The 18,790-nt window shown below is 35.6% G+C and overlaps 1 protein-coding gene across 1 annotated transcript in view; it reads right to left on the bottom strand.

Annotated features, from left to right (window-relative positions):
• Positions 1-18,790, bottom strand: part of DNAH14 (dynein axonemal heavy chain 14) — a gene marked incomplete at its 3' end in the record, with an annotated part of 220,288 nt that overhangs the window by 32,488 nt on the left and 169,010 nt on the right. Inside the window, exons 61-69 of the mRNA XM_081039181.1 lie at positions 14,782-14,913; positions 14,288-14,383; positions 11,317-11,457; positions 9,709-9,924; positions 7,146-7,376; positions 6,746-6,867; positions 4,658-4,902; positions 384-802; positions 108-306 (exon numbers count right to left, since the gene is read on the bottom strand). Coding sequence (XP_080895307.1) covers positions 108-306; positions 384-802; positions 4,658-4,902; positions 6,746-6,867; positions 7,146-7,376; positions 9,709-9,924; positions 11,317-11,457; positions 14,288-14,383; positions 14,782-14,913 — 1,801 coding nt within the window. The remainder of the gene's footprint in view (positions 1-107; positions 307-383; positions 803-4,657; positions 4,903-6,745; positions 6,868-7,145; positions 7,377-9,708; positions 9,925-11,316; positions 11,458-14,287; positions 14,384-14,781; positions 14,914-18,790) is intronic.

Raw genomic sequence — 18,790 nt, 5'->3', positions numbered from 1 at the left:
AATATAGAAGCACTCACTTGGAGCACCTTAGAAATCTTTTAGTGTTTTTCAGGGAAACATGTTTATAATGGGTTTTTACTAAATCCAGAGCAATTACTTTTACTTACTATCAAGTCTAGGCTGGGGCATCACACCTGGAATATTTATCCATATGCCAGAATATAAGAAGATGTTCCATTCTTTATCTGGTAGGAATCCAATGTCATCCTGTGGTAGACTTTCATTAGCATTATGTTGCATGATTGTAGTACAAAGCAGAAAGGAGAAGGAAAGTTTATGCTGATTAAATAGAGCCGAAGAGACCACCTATGGGGAAAATATAACTGTTAGACTAATCTGTCTATTAAATAAATTTTCAAAATTCACATTAAAGAATGTCTCACCTTAAAAATATTTCTTGTCAACACATTTATTGAATTTTTAAGATGCCTCTCTAAGGGATTTTCCTCACATTTTAACTTAGGTTCTTTTGAGAGATTTGTAATTTCCTGAACTTCTTTCAGAGACCTTTTCTCCCTTTGGAAACTGTGTTCTTTTTCTTTGCTGCCGGAAACTACTGATGACACAAAAGCTTGACGAAACCAGTCTAGGGAGAACTGATACATGTAATTGATTTGTGTCAGACCAGCCACCAGAAAGTAGAGCAGGGCACCTCGAGTAGCAACGGGGAGATAGTTTTTACGTATTGCTTGAATTTCACTTTCTGCTTTTTCTGCTGCATTGATGCGCTTTGAAATTTCATTTGAAGTAATTTTGGATTCTCTTAAGATGTCTACAATTTCCTCATCATCTAATACACATCCTAAAGAAAAACAACAAATAAATTTAAATAAATAAAAACCGCTGGAACATTAAATGGCAGTTTCCTCATTCTGTACTTTTTATGTAAGAGCTTTTACTGTTGGTTTTTTGTTGGTTTTATTTCAAAGATGAGCTCTTAGGTGAAGATGTCATATTTCTAACAAATTTGATTACTAGCACACATGCCCCCTTCTCACTCCCTCATCTCTTCTTTATATAACTTTAGTATTTGTGGATTCTATTGTTTATTATAGGCTCATGAAAAGTAGTCATTCCATCATAAGGAATACATTTCCACTGTGATCTGCTACACATATAGAAAATAAAAATAAAATTTCCATAAAATAACAAGTGTACCATTATTTCATGTGATGCACTGTGATACTGTCTATTGTATTCTATTTTTTAAACAAATAAAATTGATAATGGCCAATGAAATTGACTTCTTATCCCAGTAATTGGCTTCCACTTACCTTTTGAGAAAACACTGCTCTAGAAACCCAGATAATAATTCTATCCCTCTGACATATTTAAGACAGCTCTCATATTTCTATTATAAATGCTACTGTTTTATCGGTTGTTTATTCCCATTTTCCTCAAGTGCTTTTTTTTTTTTAATGATATGATTTCTAGAACCCTCACCACTCTTGACACTCATCTCTGGATACGCTTCAGTTTGAAAAGAGACCTCTTAAAATGTGCTTTCTGGAACTAAGTACAGGTTAACACGACCGTTGTAGGAAACCATGGGATTATTACCTTCCATGATCTGGAGATCATCTTGTTACTGATGTAGGTGAAGCTTGACCTAAGCTGTGGGCACCTCCCATAGTCCCCACCCTACCACACCATTGCCCACAAGGCCTGGGGAGTCACACCAAAGATAAAATATTTACAAAGAGGTAGTAAGGACAACCTATTGTACCAAAACTGAAAAAGAAGTAGGAAAAATACATACAGGTTGAAGGAGTCTTTTTCTTTAGTGTTTTCCAAGAACACTTTTTGTTAAAACCACTATTAGTAAAAGGTTAGTCTTTTAAATATACTGGACTCTAATATGAGGAACAAATGGTAAGGAATAAACACCAAAGGAATAACAACAGCATATAGTGCACTGGTGTGTGTTATTGTAAAGAACTTTCCTTTATCTCAACAAATCTATATTTTCTCCAACTTAGGCAAAAGTTATAGCAAAATATGATATTTGTGATCTAATGGTTCATAAAATGGGAGTGGCTGTGCTTCTGAATCTTGTAAGCTCAATTTTGCACCTTCTATCACCTAATATTTAGATATCCTGGCTTTGCTCCCTAAGAAGTTACCAGCAGATGATGGCAATCTTACAAAAGAAATGGATATAGAAACCTTGTCCATGTAACTAGTCTTGTCATTAACAGAAGCATGGCTTAGTCACGTGTTACAAAGAAACAGCTTATTAGGTGAAAATTATAGAAAAGGAATAAAGTCAGATCCTTCCAGACATAAATGTGTCTTTAAAATTTCATATGAAGAAATATCACAGACATTACCTGGAGTAAGATTTTTACTGATATATCCCCTCAGGCAAGGGAAGTAAGAGGAAAAATAAACATGTGGGATTATATCAAACTAAAAAGTTTTTCACAGCAAAGGAAACCATCAATAAAACAAAAAGGGATCCTACTGAATGGGAAAAGATATTTGCCAATGATATATCTTATAAGGGCTTAATATCCCAAATTTATAAAAAACTCACTCAATTCAACTCCAAAAAAACAAACAACCCAATTAAAAAATGGGCAGAGGACATGAAGAGACATTTTTCTAAAAAGGACATACAGCTGGCAAACAGACATATGAAAAAATGGTCAACCTCACTAATCATTAGAGAAATGCAAATAGAAACCAAAATGAGACACCACCTCACCCCAGTCAAAATGGCTATCATCAATCAATCAATAAATCACCCCAGTCAATCAATGGCTATCATCAATAAATCAAACAACAAGTGCTGGCGGGGATGCGGAGAAAAGGGAACCTTTGTGCACTGTTGGTGGGATTGCAGATTGGTGCAGCCACTATGGAAAACAGTATGGAGGTATCTCAAAAATCTGAAAATAGAACTACCTTATGATCCAGTAATTCCACTCCTAGGTATCTAGCTGGAGAAATCCAAAACTCTAATTAAAAAACAATATATGCACCCCTATGCTTATTGCAGCACTATACACAATAGCCAAGGCATGGAAACAACCGAAATGCCCATCGGTAGATGACTGGATTAAGAAACTGTGGTACATGTATACAAGTATTACGCAGCCATAAAGAAGAAGGAAATCTTACCATTTGCAACAATATGGATGGACCTAGAGAACATTATGTTAAGTGAAAAAAGTCAGACAGAGAAAGACAAGTACCATATGATCTCACTTATCTGTGGAATCTAAAGAAAAGAATAAATGAATGAACTAATCAGAAACAATCTCAGAGACACAGAGGAAAAACTGAGGGTTGCTAGATGGGGGGGGTAGGGATAAGGGGGAAAGTGAAGGGATTAGAAAGCACAGTCGGTAACCACAAGATTGCCACAGGGATACAAAGGTCAATTTGGGGAATGTAATCAATAAGGTTGTAAAGATTTTGTAGGGTATCCAATGGACACTTGTCTCATTAGGGAGACCACCTCAGGGATGATGTAGATGCCTGATCACGGCACTGTACACCTGCAGCTGAAGCTGAACAATAATGACTGTCAACGACAATTTTATATTTATATATATAACACACACACACACACACACATTTACAGTTACAAGAAGCGGAGTACAGCATTAGGAATAGAGACAGTGGAAATGTAATGGCTGTGTGCTATGTGAGAGGGGTAGTGGATGGGGGGAGAGGGGTTGTCACTGTGTGAGGGATATAAATGATAAATGTCTAACTATACATTGTTCTGTGCACCTGAAACTAATAAAATGTTTTAAAAATTTTCATATGAAGAAATATACTTCTAAGTGAGGATTTGTCCATATTTCTAATGTTGTTGAAAGTTCCAACCTATAGCTGGTCTGTTGAAAGTATAGGTGACACCCTGGGCTTGTGACTGGCATCTGAAATAGGGGTCAGGGGGCAGTCTTGTAGGACAGAACCCTTAACCTGTGGAATCTGATGCTATCTCAGGAAGACAGTAGAATCTGGTAGAAGGGAGGACACCCAGCTGGTTTCGCATTGCTTGTTGGTATGGGAGGAACCCCCTCCTCCATTTTGAAACTGGGTATTCCGAAAACTTTTTAGGAGCAGATATATCAGTGTGCCCCAGAAACTTATAGTGCTTTATATTTAGTTGTTCAGAAATTATATCGTCTACTTTAAAATACTTTGGTTTCTTAGACATTTCTTGTGCTGAAAAGGGAAATGATTTCCACTGCTCTTTCAATAAAGAGCCTATTTCCATGGGATATACATATAAGTTACTGAATTGTGCCCTTTTATAGTTTGGTTATTAATGCTTGGGGAAAACTTAATCTGTTGGTCCTCGAATCTAACTTGATTTATATAACAGAGTCAGGTCCCTGAAGTATAGGCACAGAGTGAGGAAGAAACTAACCAGTCTCCATAGGATTTCCTTACAACTCATACCGATTATATGGTGGCAAATGTCCTATGACATGAACTAAAGCAGAGGTATAAACAGAGGAACATCAAAATTCACAATGTTTTACTTTTAGAAATGGGGTGATTCACCTATATTAATCAGTTATTTGTTGAAAATGGCCATTTGTTAGTTTGGTGCCAATTCAGGATACAGTCCTTATAACTTTTATTGCATCCTTCACAAAGGTATGCAAAGGTCTCCTAATATCACTAAATAACTTACCCTGTGTGTTCTGCAGTAAATGTAATGTTTTCTGCTCCAGTTCTTCAAGAGTCATAGTGTCAAGAGACATACTCTCCAATAAGTGGAAACGCTGATTTTCTAAATGAGGAACTTCATGAGTGAAGATAGTAGATAAGAGCTGATCTTGCAAACCTTGGAATGTGACCGTGAAGTTGATCATAGTAACAAAATTATAAACTGATGGAGAAAAATGGGGGTTGTCTATTTCTGTAGACAGGTATAACCTAAAACACAAGAAAGGCAGCCGTTTTTCAAAGGATGTGCAGAGGAAAATTATGAAACGTTTACGTAACAATGGAAAAAATACTTCTCCTGGAAGTAAACAAGATTCATTTTTAGTGTTATTTCAGCCTTGTACACAAGTGGACTCTCAATTTATACTATGCGAATACATTTGCTATTTACGACTTTAAAAATATAACCATAAATTATGTCCATGCTGTCTTTGGTCTTAGCAAAAGGACAGAGTAAAGAAAAATGCTAAATAGTAGGAGTTTAGCCCTGCTACTCGATCCCTGTAAAGTGTATGATTTTCACTCTGGGTAGGAAGCCAGTGGAGGGATCTGAGTAGAGGACAGACATGGTCTGTTTTTAACAGGATCCCTCCAACTGCTATCTTGAGAGAGTCTGTGCAGGAGCAGGAGGTGGGCAAGGAGGCTGGGAGACATGTGAAAACGTGCGAGCCGATGGTGGCTTGGAGTAGGGTGATCCCAGTGGCAGTGGATCACGGATCTTGTTTAGTCTTCACTGCAACCCAATCTAAAAGGGACAATCCTCTTTCTGTTTTACAAAAGGTAAAACTCAGGCTCAGAGAGGTTCGATAAGTTGTCCGTAGCACATGGCCAGGAAGTGACAGAGTGGGGGATCTGTTGCCAGCGTGCTGTCTAAAACACTGCGCTCCACAATCTCCTCAAACACCCAATTCAAACATGGGGGCCAGGTTGTCAATTCAGGAAAATGTTACTCTGTTAGCATTTCTAGAGTTGTTGTTTAATGAATCATAATATTCAGCGAGAAAGAAAGAATGGGTTAATGCAGTATTTTCCAAAGTATATTCTGCAGAATGCTATTTTCTGCACAGGGTTCATTAAACAAAGGGGTTTTTAGTAAGTCCTTGTAAGAAAAAAGGTTATTTAACTTTAACCAAGAGCTTTAAAGAAGTATGGGATCACTTTTTTGAGTGACATTAGAGTCCCTAGAAATGTTGTTTTGAGGAATGTTTTATTAACAGAAGAAAGGAAGCTGGAAGAGAGAATTCTAAGGAGCAAGGAGGTGGCGTCCCTGCCCATGGAAGAGGGCTCAGTAGCCAGCAGATTTAAGAGTCAGGACCAGGTGGTAAGGAGCCAGTCTATCAGAAGCCATGGAGAGAAGTGAAAGGCACCAGGGGAGGGAGCATTAAAATCATCTCATTCTCTTTGCTGGTTACTTGCTTACCCAGCAACTTTCTGCTTATGAAGTAAAGGAGAGAAGGCAACAACTCCAATGTCTTATTCATTTGGGAATTATATTTTTGTGGTAATTAAATTTGACCACATCAGAGTTCTTTGCAAAGTTGTCCAGTGGGAGTTGAATTCCTGAAGACCCATTACTGCTTGGGACACGGAAACAATGTTTTTATCCATGTAGGTAAAAAATCTCTATTTTTTCGCTCTAGATATCAAATACGGATTTGGGGGGGCGGGTTTCATGAAGGCAGCTTTTCCTGTCCAAATAAAAAGTTAGGCAAACAGATCAAATCAAACTCCTCCAGAGCTGGTGAGACCAGGCTTTCTGCTGGTTGCCCTTCCTTCCTGCACAGCTCTGAAGACCATGCAGCTAACTGGGTTCATCAGGCACATTCTGAAAGATACTGGTTTGCAGTGACTTAATAAATAAAATTCTGTCTTCTATTCTGTATACTCATGAACAAAGCACAAAAATTGGAAACATGAAAATGAAAAGAACATTCAAAACGCAAGCTGACTTTTTCCTCCAGGAGAAGCTTATCAGGACTGAAAAACAGGATCTTCAATATTGTTTGTTTCAAAAAACATAAACACTTGACTCAGCTTAACTACGAGACATTACCTAAATTTGGAATTGTAGTCAATCTCCGAATCACCAACCCTTATGAAATATTGCCCTCTTTTCTGATAGATGTCCTTCTTCAAAATTGCCTTTAAACTTGGAGCTAATGTTTCAGGGAGATTCTGAAAAACCCAATAGATAAAAATGAAAAACTCATCTCACTACAAATAAATCAGTTGAAAAGACAAAGCTTTAAAAAATGTAAATCTGTCACTATCTGGACACCAGTAAAAGCTCTGAGAGAACTGAACATTGAAAACTCACTGTATGAGTATGTATGCAAGTATTTTTCCCCTGACAAAGTTATCTGTCATTTAAAGCTCTCAGTCCTTATGCCCAGTGCATAAATATATGTGTCAACTGCATGGAATTAGGGAATTAGGCAATTGTGTACAAATACCTGCAAGAGGACACTCCCTCCTATTTTCATAGCGTTTTCTATTTTTTGGATGTAATTGCTATCCTTAGAGGAGAGCTCTTGCAGCTTAGATCCTTCCATGTGACGAATCCAGGTGAGTGCTTGCTTATGGGGGTCAATTAGCAGTGGCCACTGCAAGCCGTGCTTGATCAAGATAGCATTCTCTGTAGAATACTGATCAAGAGGTAGCCCCTGATGATACCACTGATGGATCTGGAATGAAATCATTAGTGCTTTCAGTGTTTCATTCACTTCTTTGTATGTTCAATATCCTACAGGATACACGTGCCCATTAGTCACTTAGCAGCCATCTCAGTTATCAGGTCAATTGTTGTGGTGTTGCAGTGATTATGTTCAAGTAAACCCTTATTTAACTTAAAAATGGCCCCCAAATACAAGAGCAGTACTGCTGGTCATTCAGATATGCCAAAGAGAAGCCGTAAGTGAAAAGGTATGTGTGTGTATATATACTGGGAGTGCCCCCAAAATGTATACACATGACTTGTATTCATCTTTTCTTATCAGTATATACTGAGTATTACAATTTTAATACAGTTTTTTCCTTTCTTAAAATGTGTATATGTTTTTTTGGCACCCTCTGTACATATGCACAGATATAAACACCCCAGTATATATAGGGGTTGGTATTATGTGTGGTTTCAGGCATTCACTGGGGGTCTTGGAACATATCCCCTGCAGATAAGGGGGGAACTACTGTACACTGGATCTATAGATTAATTTGGAAAAAACTGGCAACTTCAGAATAGTGAGTTTTCCAATTCACGAACACGGTATACCTCTTCGTTTGTTTATGTTTCTTAAAATTTATCTCAACATTTTATGGTTTTATTTCTATGAGTTTTACACAACTTTTTGATAGATTCATTTTCATGCTATGATAAATGGTATCTAAAAACATCATTCTCCCTGTCTGTTGCTGGTTTTTGTATGTTGACTTTAATTGCTAAACTTTTATTAATGCTCATGATATACCTACATATGCTCTTGGATTTTCTAGGTACATAATATACCACCTGAAAATTATATATATATATATATATATTTGTTTCTTCTTTCCAATCCTAGGATCTTTTATCTCCTTTTCTTGCCGAGATCCTAGACTGCATTGTCTAGGATCTCTGGTAGTGTTAAATACAAGAAGAGATAGTGGATGACCTTTTGTCATGTTTCCAGTCTTTCACCAATGTTTTATTGTTTTCAATTCCAATTTCTTCTTTGACCTATGGTTAGTTAAGGAGTGTTTCCAAATTTCCAGAAAGATGGGGATTTTCAAAGAAATCTTTAATGGCTAACTTCTAGCTTAATCGCATTTTAATTGCATGATCAGATAACATGCTCTGTCTGATTTAAGTCCTTAGGCATTAGCTGAGATTTTATTTGTGGTCCATTACGTGGTCAATTTTGGTAATGTTCTCTATGTGCTTGCATAGAAAGTGAAACATGCAGGTGTTGACTGAGTGTTCTATATATGCCTCTTAAATTCATTTGTTGATCTTGTTCACATTTCTATTCTTTCTGATTCTTGTGTTCTTTTTTTATGAGTTACAGAAAGAAGTCTGTTAAAATCTTTCACTATGATTGTAGATTTGTCCATTTTTATCTGTAGTTCTTTTAATGTTTGCTTTATATTATTTGAGGCCTTGTTATTAGGTACAAAAAATTTAGAATTGTTAACATATTCTTGGAGAATTAATCAATTTTTACTGCAACATAAGCTTATATAATTCTAGTAATCCCTTTCTGCCTTAAAGTCCATTTTGTCCTTTTTAAAGTAATCTATGGTAAATTTCTTCCTATTTTCTACTGCCTATTTTTATGTTTTAGATATATCCTTTCTAAATAACATATGGTTTCTGTTTTGTGTTTTGGTTTATATTCTTATACAGTCTTATAATCTTAGCCTTTTAACCAAACCATTTAGTCTATTGTCATCTAATATAATTGTTGATATATTTGGGTTTAAATTTGTTACTAACATTAGGAAAATAAGAAGTCAATATTTGCTTCTGAGACTTCGTAGGTTGAATGGTCAGTTTAAGTTGCGTTTTCAGCAGGGGAACCAATCTAAAATTACTCTTTGGGGATGAAAAAATGTGTGGTTTTTTTATCCTCTCAACATCAGCATAGAACTTATATAGATAAATGTTTATTGATAGTTAATAAATGTGAGTTCTATAGTTTTGGCCATTTCTACGACTACTAACTATAGTTTAATAAATTCACCAATTTATTAATGAAAGGAGTTTTAGGGCGAGAAATTGGCTATATTTATTAAACAGGTCAGTAAGATTACAAAGAGAAAAAGGATATTTTGTGACTTTTGCCCCGAGTATGAGAAACAGGGGATATAACTAGTTGGGGCATTAGAACTATAACTTAAAAACAATTTTAAGGCCTGGAACAAACTTCAGTATTTTCATTTATCAGCATAATTTGGGGAAAAGATCCAAGCCAAACAAATGCACACACGTGCAAAATCCAAATCAATAATAGTAGCCACTTAACTGAATAGAAAAGTTTCTACCTCATGTTTTTGTGCCATGACTTCAATTAAAGAAAAGTTAGAAGACAAAGAAATGTTGTTGTCAGTGCAAAGATTCTCCCACTTATTCACAATCAACTGGCGAAATTCTGCTGTTAACACTCCACTGTAGACAATGCATGCTGCTGAAATAAGTACGTCACCCCAAATTCCTTCCAACTTGCTGTCTATTTGATTGATTATTTCTTGCCATCGAGTCTAAATGTTAAAGTAAAAATAAGTTATTGATATTTGCTATAAAATATACTATTATAAGACATTTTGGATCTTAATGGTTTTCAAGTTAGAAGTATCACCTTATACTATACTTATATTATACTTAATAATGGACAATATTGAAAAACAAACTTTTTTGAGGGGAACATGAACCCTATTCTTGGGTTTGTCAATGTGTCATATTTGCTCAGATTGATAGCCATTTCAAATCCTTTGTGTAATAAATCAGGGTAATTAAAAAAATCAATTCATTATATTACCAATTGTGCTCAATAATAACAGCGACCAATATTTATTGAAGCCTTACTTATCTGACAGACACTTTCCTTTGAAAACCTCATTTGACTCTTTCAGTATCCTGTTACATAAAAGCCACTGACTTCATTTTAAGATGAGGAAGTTGACGTTTAGGGAAGTTAAGCAACTTGCTCAAGTTCACAAAGCTTCTGAAGGGTGCAGCTGGGGTCTGGCTGTAGGGCCTCCTTCCACAACCATGCATGTGCTTAACTGGTCAATAAGTAAAGCATGCTGAGCAAGAACCTCTCTTTTGGTAGCCTAAAATCTGGGATAATGCTGATGTTCCACTGCCTCTCAATATATACTTAAATCTCAAGGACATCGATTGTCTTCGAGGGAAGTTGTCTCCCTCTGATTGGTCTGATTTCATAACTTTCTTCTTCCTGCCCTGTAGGAGTCTTCCATGATATATATCTATTCAAATAATTAAACTAAATTAAAATTATCTTGAGAATTTTGTAACATCCTTTGAGATAGCTGAGGTATGACTAAACCAAGATTCTAGGCAGCTCAGTAGGGATTCAAGTATAGAGAAGGAAGACGAATTAGAAGAGAAGTAAAAAGATAATAGATGTCAGACAATTGACAGAACAAAATAAAATTTTCTTTTCCCTTCCTAGTGACATCTCTTCCCTTCTGCCCTACCCATGTTTTATTCATTCAACTTGGGTTGCTCCTATGCTAGAAAAAGGAAAACTCTGACATACTCCCTGACAGTTTACTTTGGGCCTCACTGACAAAAGTGTACTGCTGCCTAGGACCGAGAGAAAACAACTGCTGATCTTTGTAGTCTGTTATCTCTGTTTCAGGACTACTTGACCAGGACTCCTTTATTTTTATCTGAATAGGACTGCGGATTGATCTCAATAAGAAAATGAATAGTAAACTAGTTTTAGGAGCTATACATATACATATATATATATATATATATATATATATATATATATATATATATATATATATATATACCTCTCTCTCTCTCTCTCTCTCTCTGGCCTTCTGTGAAAATAACATCTTGGGGTTTGTCAAGTCAATTAGAAATTAACGAAGGAGATAGAAAACAAAAGGAAGTCATGCCTGCTCATCCTCCAGGGCGGTTAGTAAGACAGATGCACTCTGCAAGCGCCTGGTGGCCAGTTTTTGCCGATTTGCTAATAGTTCTTTTTCAGCAACAGTATCTTTGTAAGCTGCCTGCAAACACAGCAGATGTTCTTCAATCTAAAAGACAATTCATTATTGAGACAAATCTTACTCTCATTTTCCATCAATAGCTTATTCAAATTTATATAAATATAGTATGTAACCACTTCATTTTCACATCTTGAAAAATCTTCCAGGAAAGATGGATTATATTACCAATGAAAATGTACATCGTATTAATTAAATGAATGATTCCATGACATAGAAGTTTGTTTTAGATGTTATTTAAAATAATCTTTCTCAGTAGATTTTCTTATAATCTTAGCATTTGATTCATCAATTTCTGATTTATTTTTCACACAGAAAATTTTATATCATATTCAGGTTTTTTCTCTAAGAAAATGATTGAACTTTTTTCATCCCAGATTTACTGACCAGCCCAGAAGAGCTAATGAATTTTTGTATTTATGCTGGTAGGATGAATTGATTATTAAATTATCCCTAGGCTGTAAGGAACATGTTTTCATGAATAGCTGATCATTTTATTAAATTACCACTTATCTTGATAATACCATTGCTCCAAAACATTTGGTGAATTCTCATAGAAATGATTGCTTAAGGATATAATCCAAAGTTTTGGCCCTGTTAAGAAAAACCTCCACTGGGCATTCTTTAAAATCCTTATCAACTTCTCTCTGTCATGAAGTCATCTTGTCCAATCCACACTGATGTAATGTTTATAACAGTCACTTGAGAAGTAATTATAAGTTGTCCAATATTATCTCGAGTTGTGATTTTACAGTTTTATTATCCTTGTATTGTTATTTATATTTTTGAAAGATTTCCATGTCTCAAAATCTTGGAACACAGAGCTCAACATGGAGACCTGAACATGGTATATACACACAATTATGCATATATATATATATTTGCACCACAATTACTTTTGCACTAACCACATATATATTGAATTATATAGATATAATCCAAAGTTTTGGCTTATGTGGTTGGTGCAAAAGTAATTGTGATTTGAAAGGTCAAAAATTGTAAAAACCACAGTTACTTTTGCACCAACCTAATATATATATAAAAAATACATATACATATATATGTAAAATTGTGCTTAATGAATACAGTTTGTGATTTGTAATTTCTCCTCCTATTTTAAAGATCCTGATGAAAATATTTAATTGTTACAAAAAATACACACATTAGCTACTTTTGGCATGCTTACTTTAGTGACATTATTTATTCCTGGTTCACCCATAATAATTATTCAGTTTACTCTTTTATATATTACGTTATTTTGTTTGCTTGCTCATTCTCCCATTTTGATTCCTCTGAGAAAACTCTCTTGCTACTCATGACCTAGTGAGTTATTTAAATATTAAAGTGCAGGGCTTACTGATTCCATTAAATACATGAAATTTCTATTATATGACAGGCACTGTGTTCCCTCCAGGTTAACAATTTTAATGAATGCTCATGCAATATAATAAGTTCTGGCATTGTCTATTTTCCCTAAATTCCCAAGATTTTTCAGAAATATTTTTTATATTGGATCCAGGTGAACAAAAGACTTACTTTTAAAATGGGAGACAGTACATAGCTGAGTGAGGAAAACACCTCGACCAATGGCGAGTGTAAAATCAATGGCGTGAACTATGTACTACACTGAATTTAAAATATAAGTGTAAAAATGTACATTTTAAATATACTTATTTGAGTTCCATCAGTTAAAATATTAGAAAATATTAGGAAGCCTGTGGTTGAGAGCTGGAAGGGAATGTGGAGCATTAGTGAGTAAGAGTCTAACTGAAATTTACAGTTTGTCTCTCTTGGCTACCATTTAAAAACAAAAACCCAAACAACAATACTATATATAAATAACCGTTTGTTGAATAAGTAAATGAAAATGCTAAACACACACACAAAATCATGGACATCAGGAAAACAGTAAATTACAAAATTGGAAAAAACCTTCAAACAAAGCCCAATACTTTTTTAGGTATCTGAGTTTGTGAGCAACGCCTGTGGGGCCAGGCAGGTCACATAAAGGCTCGAAGTAAGTCAGGATCTTATTGTAGCCAAGTGAGAATGCTAGCCCAGGGTTGCCAGACTGTCTACATTTTCAAGAGAACATAGAAATTCAGATTTTTAAATGAAACCCCAGATTGCAACTTCTTTTTTAATATGGAACGTTTCATAAATTTTGCATATCATGATTGAGCATGGGCCATGCTAGTCTCTGTATTGTTCCAATTTTAGTATATGTGCTGCCGAAGCGAGCACCAGATTGAAACCTTTTGATAGCTACAGCAAACTGTAGGGGGTGGGGAGAAAGACTGTACAGGCCCAACAAAAGATGTCCAACAGGTTGAATAGGCCCGCGGGACGGCCACCTCCGAAGTGTATTACTGCATCCACTCTCGAAGTGTAGGTGGGCTCAAGACGTGCCAGGGATTGAGAGTCTCAATTCTAGCTCTAGGTCTCACAATGCTTTAATTTAAAACCAAGACATTTAAGGAATAACCATGTCTTTACGAAGCAAAAGAGTAATTGATATAAAGCAGTTTTTTAAGAACACAGATTGATACTGAGTGTCAGTAACTTTGGTAGACTAAAGTTACAAATATCTCCTGGGAGAAATTTGGTAAAATAGTAAACTAATATATTATTGACATTATCAATTAACATTACTGAGTGTTTTATTACGTGGCAGGTACTAAGATCTTTACATATAGCATCTATATTCTTTACTTAGTCATAGTTAATCTCTCACTACCTTTATTATTATCCCCATTTTATCTTAAACTGATAAGCTCTAGTGAGATAATGACTTTTGCCTGATGTTTTTATCTAGTTCATTAAAGGTGTCAACAGTTTAACAAGTGAAAACATTTCTTACCAGCTGTAAACCTCTTTGTTTTTCAGCCAATCTTTGTCCTGCAATTTTTAGAACATTTTGGGCTTCAGCTACTTGCATTTGTTTGGGGGCCACCAGCTGAAAAAGAATGTCACAACTTTATGTGCTAAAAAAAAGTCAAGTTTACTTTTTAAAATGCCACTTATGCTTAAAAGGCATTTGTAAGTGTCAACTCTTAAAATTAACTTCCCTAGAATTATGTGTAGAAAAGAAATATAAAGTAGTTTGATAGGGTGAAACATATTAAAACAAATTAATATATTAAAATAGCATAGTTGCCATAAATAAAGAATTTGACAGAAGCACTTGATATCCGTGTAAGTTAGCGTAATATATTCGATTGAAGTGTTTTTCATTAGGTATTCTTTCCAAAGAAGTTCACTTGAGTGTTGTTCAATAAAAATTATTTCTGGATGCTTCATCACTATGACGTGTCACTTCCAAATTGTTAGAGATATTAGGAGAAAAAAGCATACCTTCTGTACTTCATGATAGTTATTCAAAGCTATCAGCCACTGGCACATAGAGCAACAAGCAAGAGAAACAAGAGCAATCTTATTTGGGTTAAAATCAGGTAACATTAAAATTTTTTTCAGCTTCACGAAAACCTAGAGAGAACACAGTTCGTGTATTACGTGAAAAAGTAATATTATTGATCTGAAGTTTTCCCCAATCTACATTAGAACGACATTTTATTTCACGTAAGGAATACTCAACTATTTTTCAACAGTAGAATCAAAGACATACTGAGGTACAAACTGGCGTTAATACTAGTAATGATTTTAAGAAGAGAGGAAATGCCTCTATTATAAACATTTTGTCATTGCTATTGTTGTTGTAGTAGCTTTGCTATAGCTTTTAAAAAGGAACTTCATTTTAAAACAAAAAGAAAACAGGTCAACTTTCTCCAGCTGTGCAAAATTTGGTGCACAGAGAGGTCTGAAGTGTCCTCCTCGTGCACCTCAGGTGGGAGGTGACTGGGGATACCATCCTCCACTTCTACCCCCCAACAGTCATAATGCCAGCGCACAGTCCCTGTTCAATGACCGTGGTGTAGCCTGGCACACATTGGGGTTCACTGAGGACATTCTCTAGCTCGGTTGTGTCACAAACCCACAGATCCACTTTTTCTAAATGGTGCAACCTAGTTTAGAGTTAGATATACAGTATTCCTCATCTACTTTTGGGAGCCATAATCAGAATGAAATCTTTCTCAGACTGAAATTTCTTTTCCCTTCCTTTCCAACCAGGAATTTTCTCTTTTGCCTGAAAGGACAGAATCATTTTGCTAAATAATTTAGATGGCCGGTGGTCCGTTCTCAATTTATTATTGGGGTTCTTATTATCATATGAAAAACTGTTAGGCTTTGAATCATTCATTTGGATGAGTTATTAATTATTTTTAGCTTGAAAATCTAAACAGAACCACAGGGAATCATTTTTGCCAAGAAAGCTTCAGAATGAGAAGCTGTTGCATTACCTCATGAATAATGTAGGTATCAACATGAACATTCTACTAAAAAATTCACCTTGTTCAGATACTGCCCTATACTTCCTAACAGCAGAGGTCATCATGACAACTAATTACTTGCGTTATTAGCTATTTAATGTCTGTCATCCCTGTGACAATGTACGCTTCATAACATCAAGGAATGAACTGACCTTGTTCATCATACTGTGTCTCCCAAGGGAGCTACCCCACAAGTATTTATTGAATGAGTTAATGGCCTTCAGCCTGGGGCAGTACCATCTATATGTCTACAGGTCTATCTGTCGTACCCTCAACTTAGCTCTTAGCTCAGCTCCTTTGAAATATCCCAGTTTCGATATTCTCGCAGTCCCTACATATTGTCCAGTTCCACTTCGACATTTTTAGGTATTTGTGAAGGCAGCAACCACTTCTTGGTACCAAAATCTGTATTGGTTTCCTGTGGCCATTGTAACAGGCTTACCGCAGACTGGGTGACTTAAAACAACAGCAATTTATCCTCTGGAGACCAGAACTCTGAAATCAAGTAGATAGAGCAGTACTTCCTCTGGGGGTCTAGGAGACAATCTGTTCTTTGCCTCTTCCGGCTTCTGGTGTTTATAAGCATTACTTGGCTGGTGGCCACAGCAGTGGCATTTGGCTTTTCTATACTTCTATCTACAGTACCTTGGTCCAAGCCCTTATAACCTCTTGCCTACCCTGCCAACTCCTTTTTCCTCTTCCTACAAATATTACCCGTCCAGCGTGTTCTGCCCCACTCTGCTAGTGCCCTGAACTCCACAGCTGACTCCACTCTCTGGCTGTGCTATTGAAGTCCTACAGTAAATCTATAGTCTTCTGAATTAAATCTGCTCCAGCAAAACCCTGCACTAGGTGTCCAGACTATCTTACCTTCTTGAGATTTTTTTCTGTGCTCCAATCTGTCCCCCATCTCCTCCCACATGAATTAATATTTGTAAAGTGCTCAGAACAGTGTCTGGCATAGATATATAAACATTTGTTACACAAATAAAAATAAATCTCAGAAATCCAGAGACACCATGGAGATACCAAATTTACAGCTACATATGAAATGATTATCTCTGAAAGAAACCCAAACACTACCTGAGTAACTTCTATGAATTGGGCAAATGAGAAAAAATACATATTGAAATAGGTGGGAGAGGCGAAGACACACTCTCACCATTAATTGTATTCTTGGTGTGGTGACCCACAATTGGAAGGGAACACACAAACCCTAGCTTGTCCCTGAGAAGCGAAGGTTTTTAACCTCACATCTGGCACCCCAACTTTTAAGACTTGTACCCGAGAGAAGAGCCACTTTGAAAGCCAACAGGGCTTGCATCCACAAGGCCCATAAGTTTACAGCAATCTGAAAAACATTTCTTAAAGGGCTCACCAGACTCACCCATTCCAGCACCCAGCAGAGGCAGCTGACTGAAGACTGCCTAGAATTTCAATGAAAGAGACCTATTTGCTTATCTTAGAGCCTGAGGGGCAGGCTTCTAATTTAATACACATCAAGGAACTTGAAATAGAAGAACAAATGAAGCCCAAAGTTAGTAGAAAAAGGAAATAACAAAGATCAGAGCAGAAATATGTGAAACAGAGACTAAAAAGTCAATAGAAAAGATCAATAAAACTAATATATGTTTTTTGAAAAAAATAAACAAAATTGAAAAACCTGTGTCTAGAGGCACCAAGAAAAAACAGAGAGGACTCAAATAAATAAAATCAGAAATGAAAGAGAAGCCACTATAACTGATACTACAGAAATACAATGGATTATAAGAGACTACTATGAATAATTATATGCCAACAAATTGAACAACCTAAAAGATATGGATAAATTCCTAGAAACATATAATCTACCAAAACTGAATGATAAAGAAATAGAACATCTGAACAGATTGACTCAATAATCAAAATCCTTCCAACAAACAAATGTCTGGGACTAGTTGGCTTAACTGGTGAATTATACCAAACATATAAAGAAGAATTAATATCAATCTTTCTCAAACTCTTTCAAAAACAGAAAAAGAGGGGAAACTTCCAAACTTATTTTATGAGGCCAGCATCACCCTGAAACTAAAACCAGACAAGAACACCACAAAAAAAGCAATTACAGGTCAATATCCACAATGAACACAGATGCAAAATTCTCAACAAAATATTAGTAATCAAAATTCAACAATACACTAAAAGGATCATAAACCATGGTCAAGTGGGATTTATTCCAGGGAATGCAAAGATGGTTCAACATCCACAAGTCAATCAATGTGGTATATATATATATCACATTAACATAATGAAGGATAAAAATCATATGATCATCTTTAACAGATGCAGAATAATCATTTGACAAAATTCAGCATCCATTTATGATAAAATTACTTAACAAATTGGGTATAGAGGGAATATACCTCAAAATAATAAACCACATATGACAAGTCCTCAGCTAACATCATACTCAATAAGGAAGAGCTGAAAACTTTCTTCTAAGGTCAGGAATAAAACACACTTTTATTCAACATAGTATTGGAAGTCCTAGTCAGGGCAATTAGGCAAGAAAAAGAAATAAAAGGCATCCAAATTGGAAAAGAGGTAGTAACACTGTTATCATTTGCACATGACATATTATATGTAGACTACTCTAAAGACTCCTCCAAAAAACTGTTAGAACTAATAAACAAATTCAGTACATTTGCAGGTTACAAAATCTGCATTCCAAAAATAAATTGCATTTCTATATACCAACAATGAACTATCAGAAAGAGAAATTAATTAATTAATTCCCATTTAGAATTATATAAAAAATACCTAGAAATAAATTTAACCGAGGAGGTGAAAGTTCTGTACACTGAAAACTGTAAGACATTTATTAAAGAAATGGAAGAAGACACAATAAATTGGAAGGTATTTCATGCTTATATATTGTAAGAATTGATATTATTAAAATGTTCATGCTACCCAAAACAATCTACAGATTCAATGTA

Source organism: Rhinolophus hipposideros, assembly GCF_964194185.1.
Source record: "Rhinolophus hipposideros genome assembly, chromosome: 26".
Lineage (NCBI taxonomy): Eukaryota > Metazoa > Chordata > Mammalia > Chiroptera > Rhinolophidae > Rhinolophus > Rhinolophus hipposideros.
Note: the sequence above shows the minus strand (reverse complement) of the source record. Positions and strands in the feature narration are given on the sequence as shown.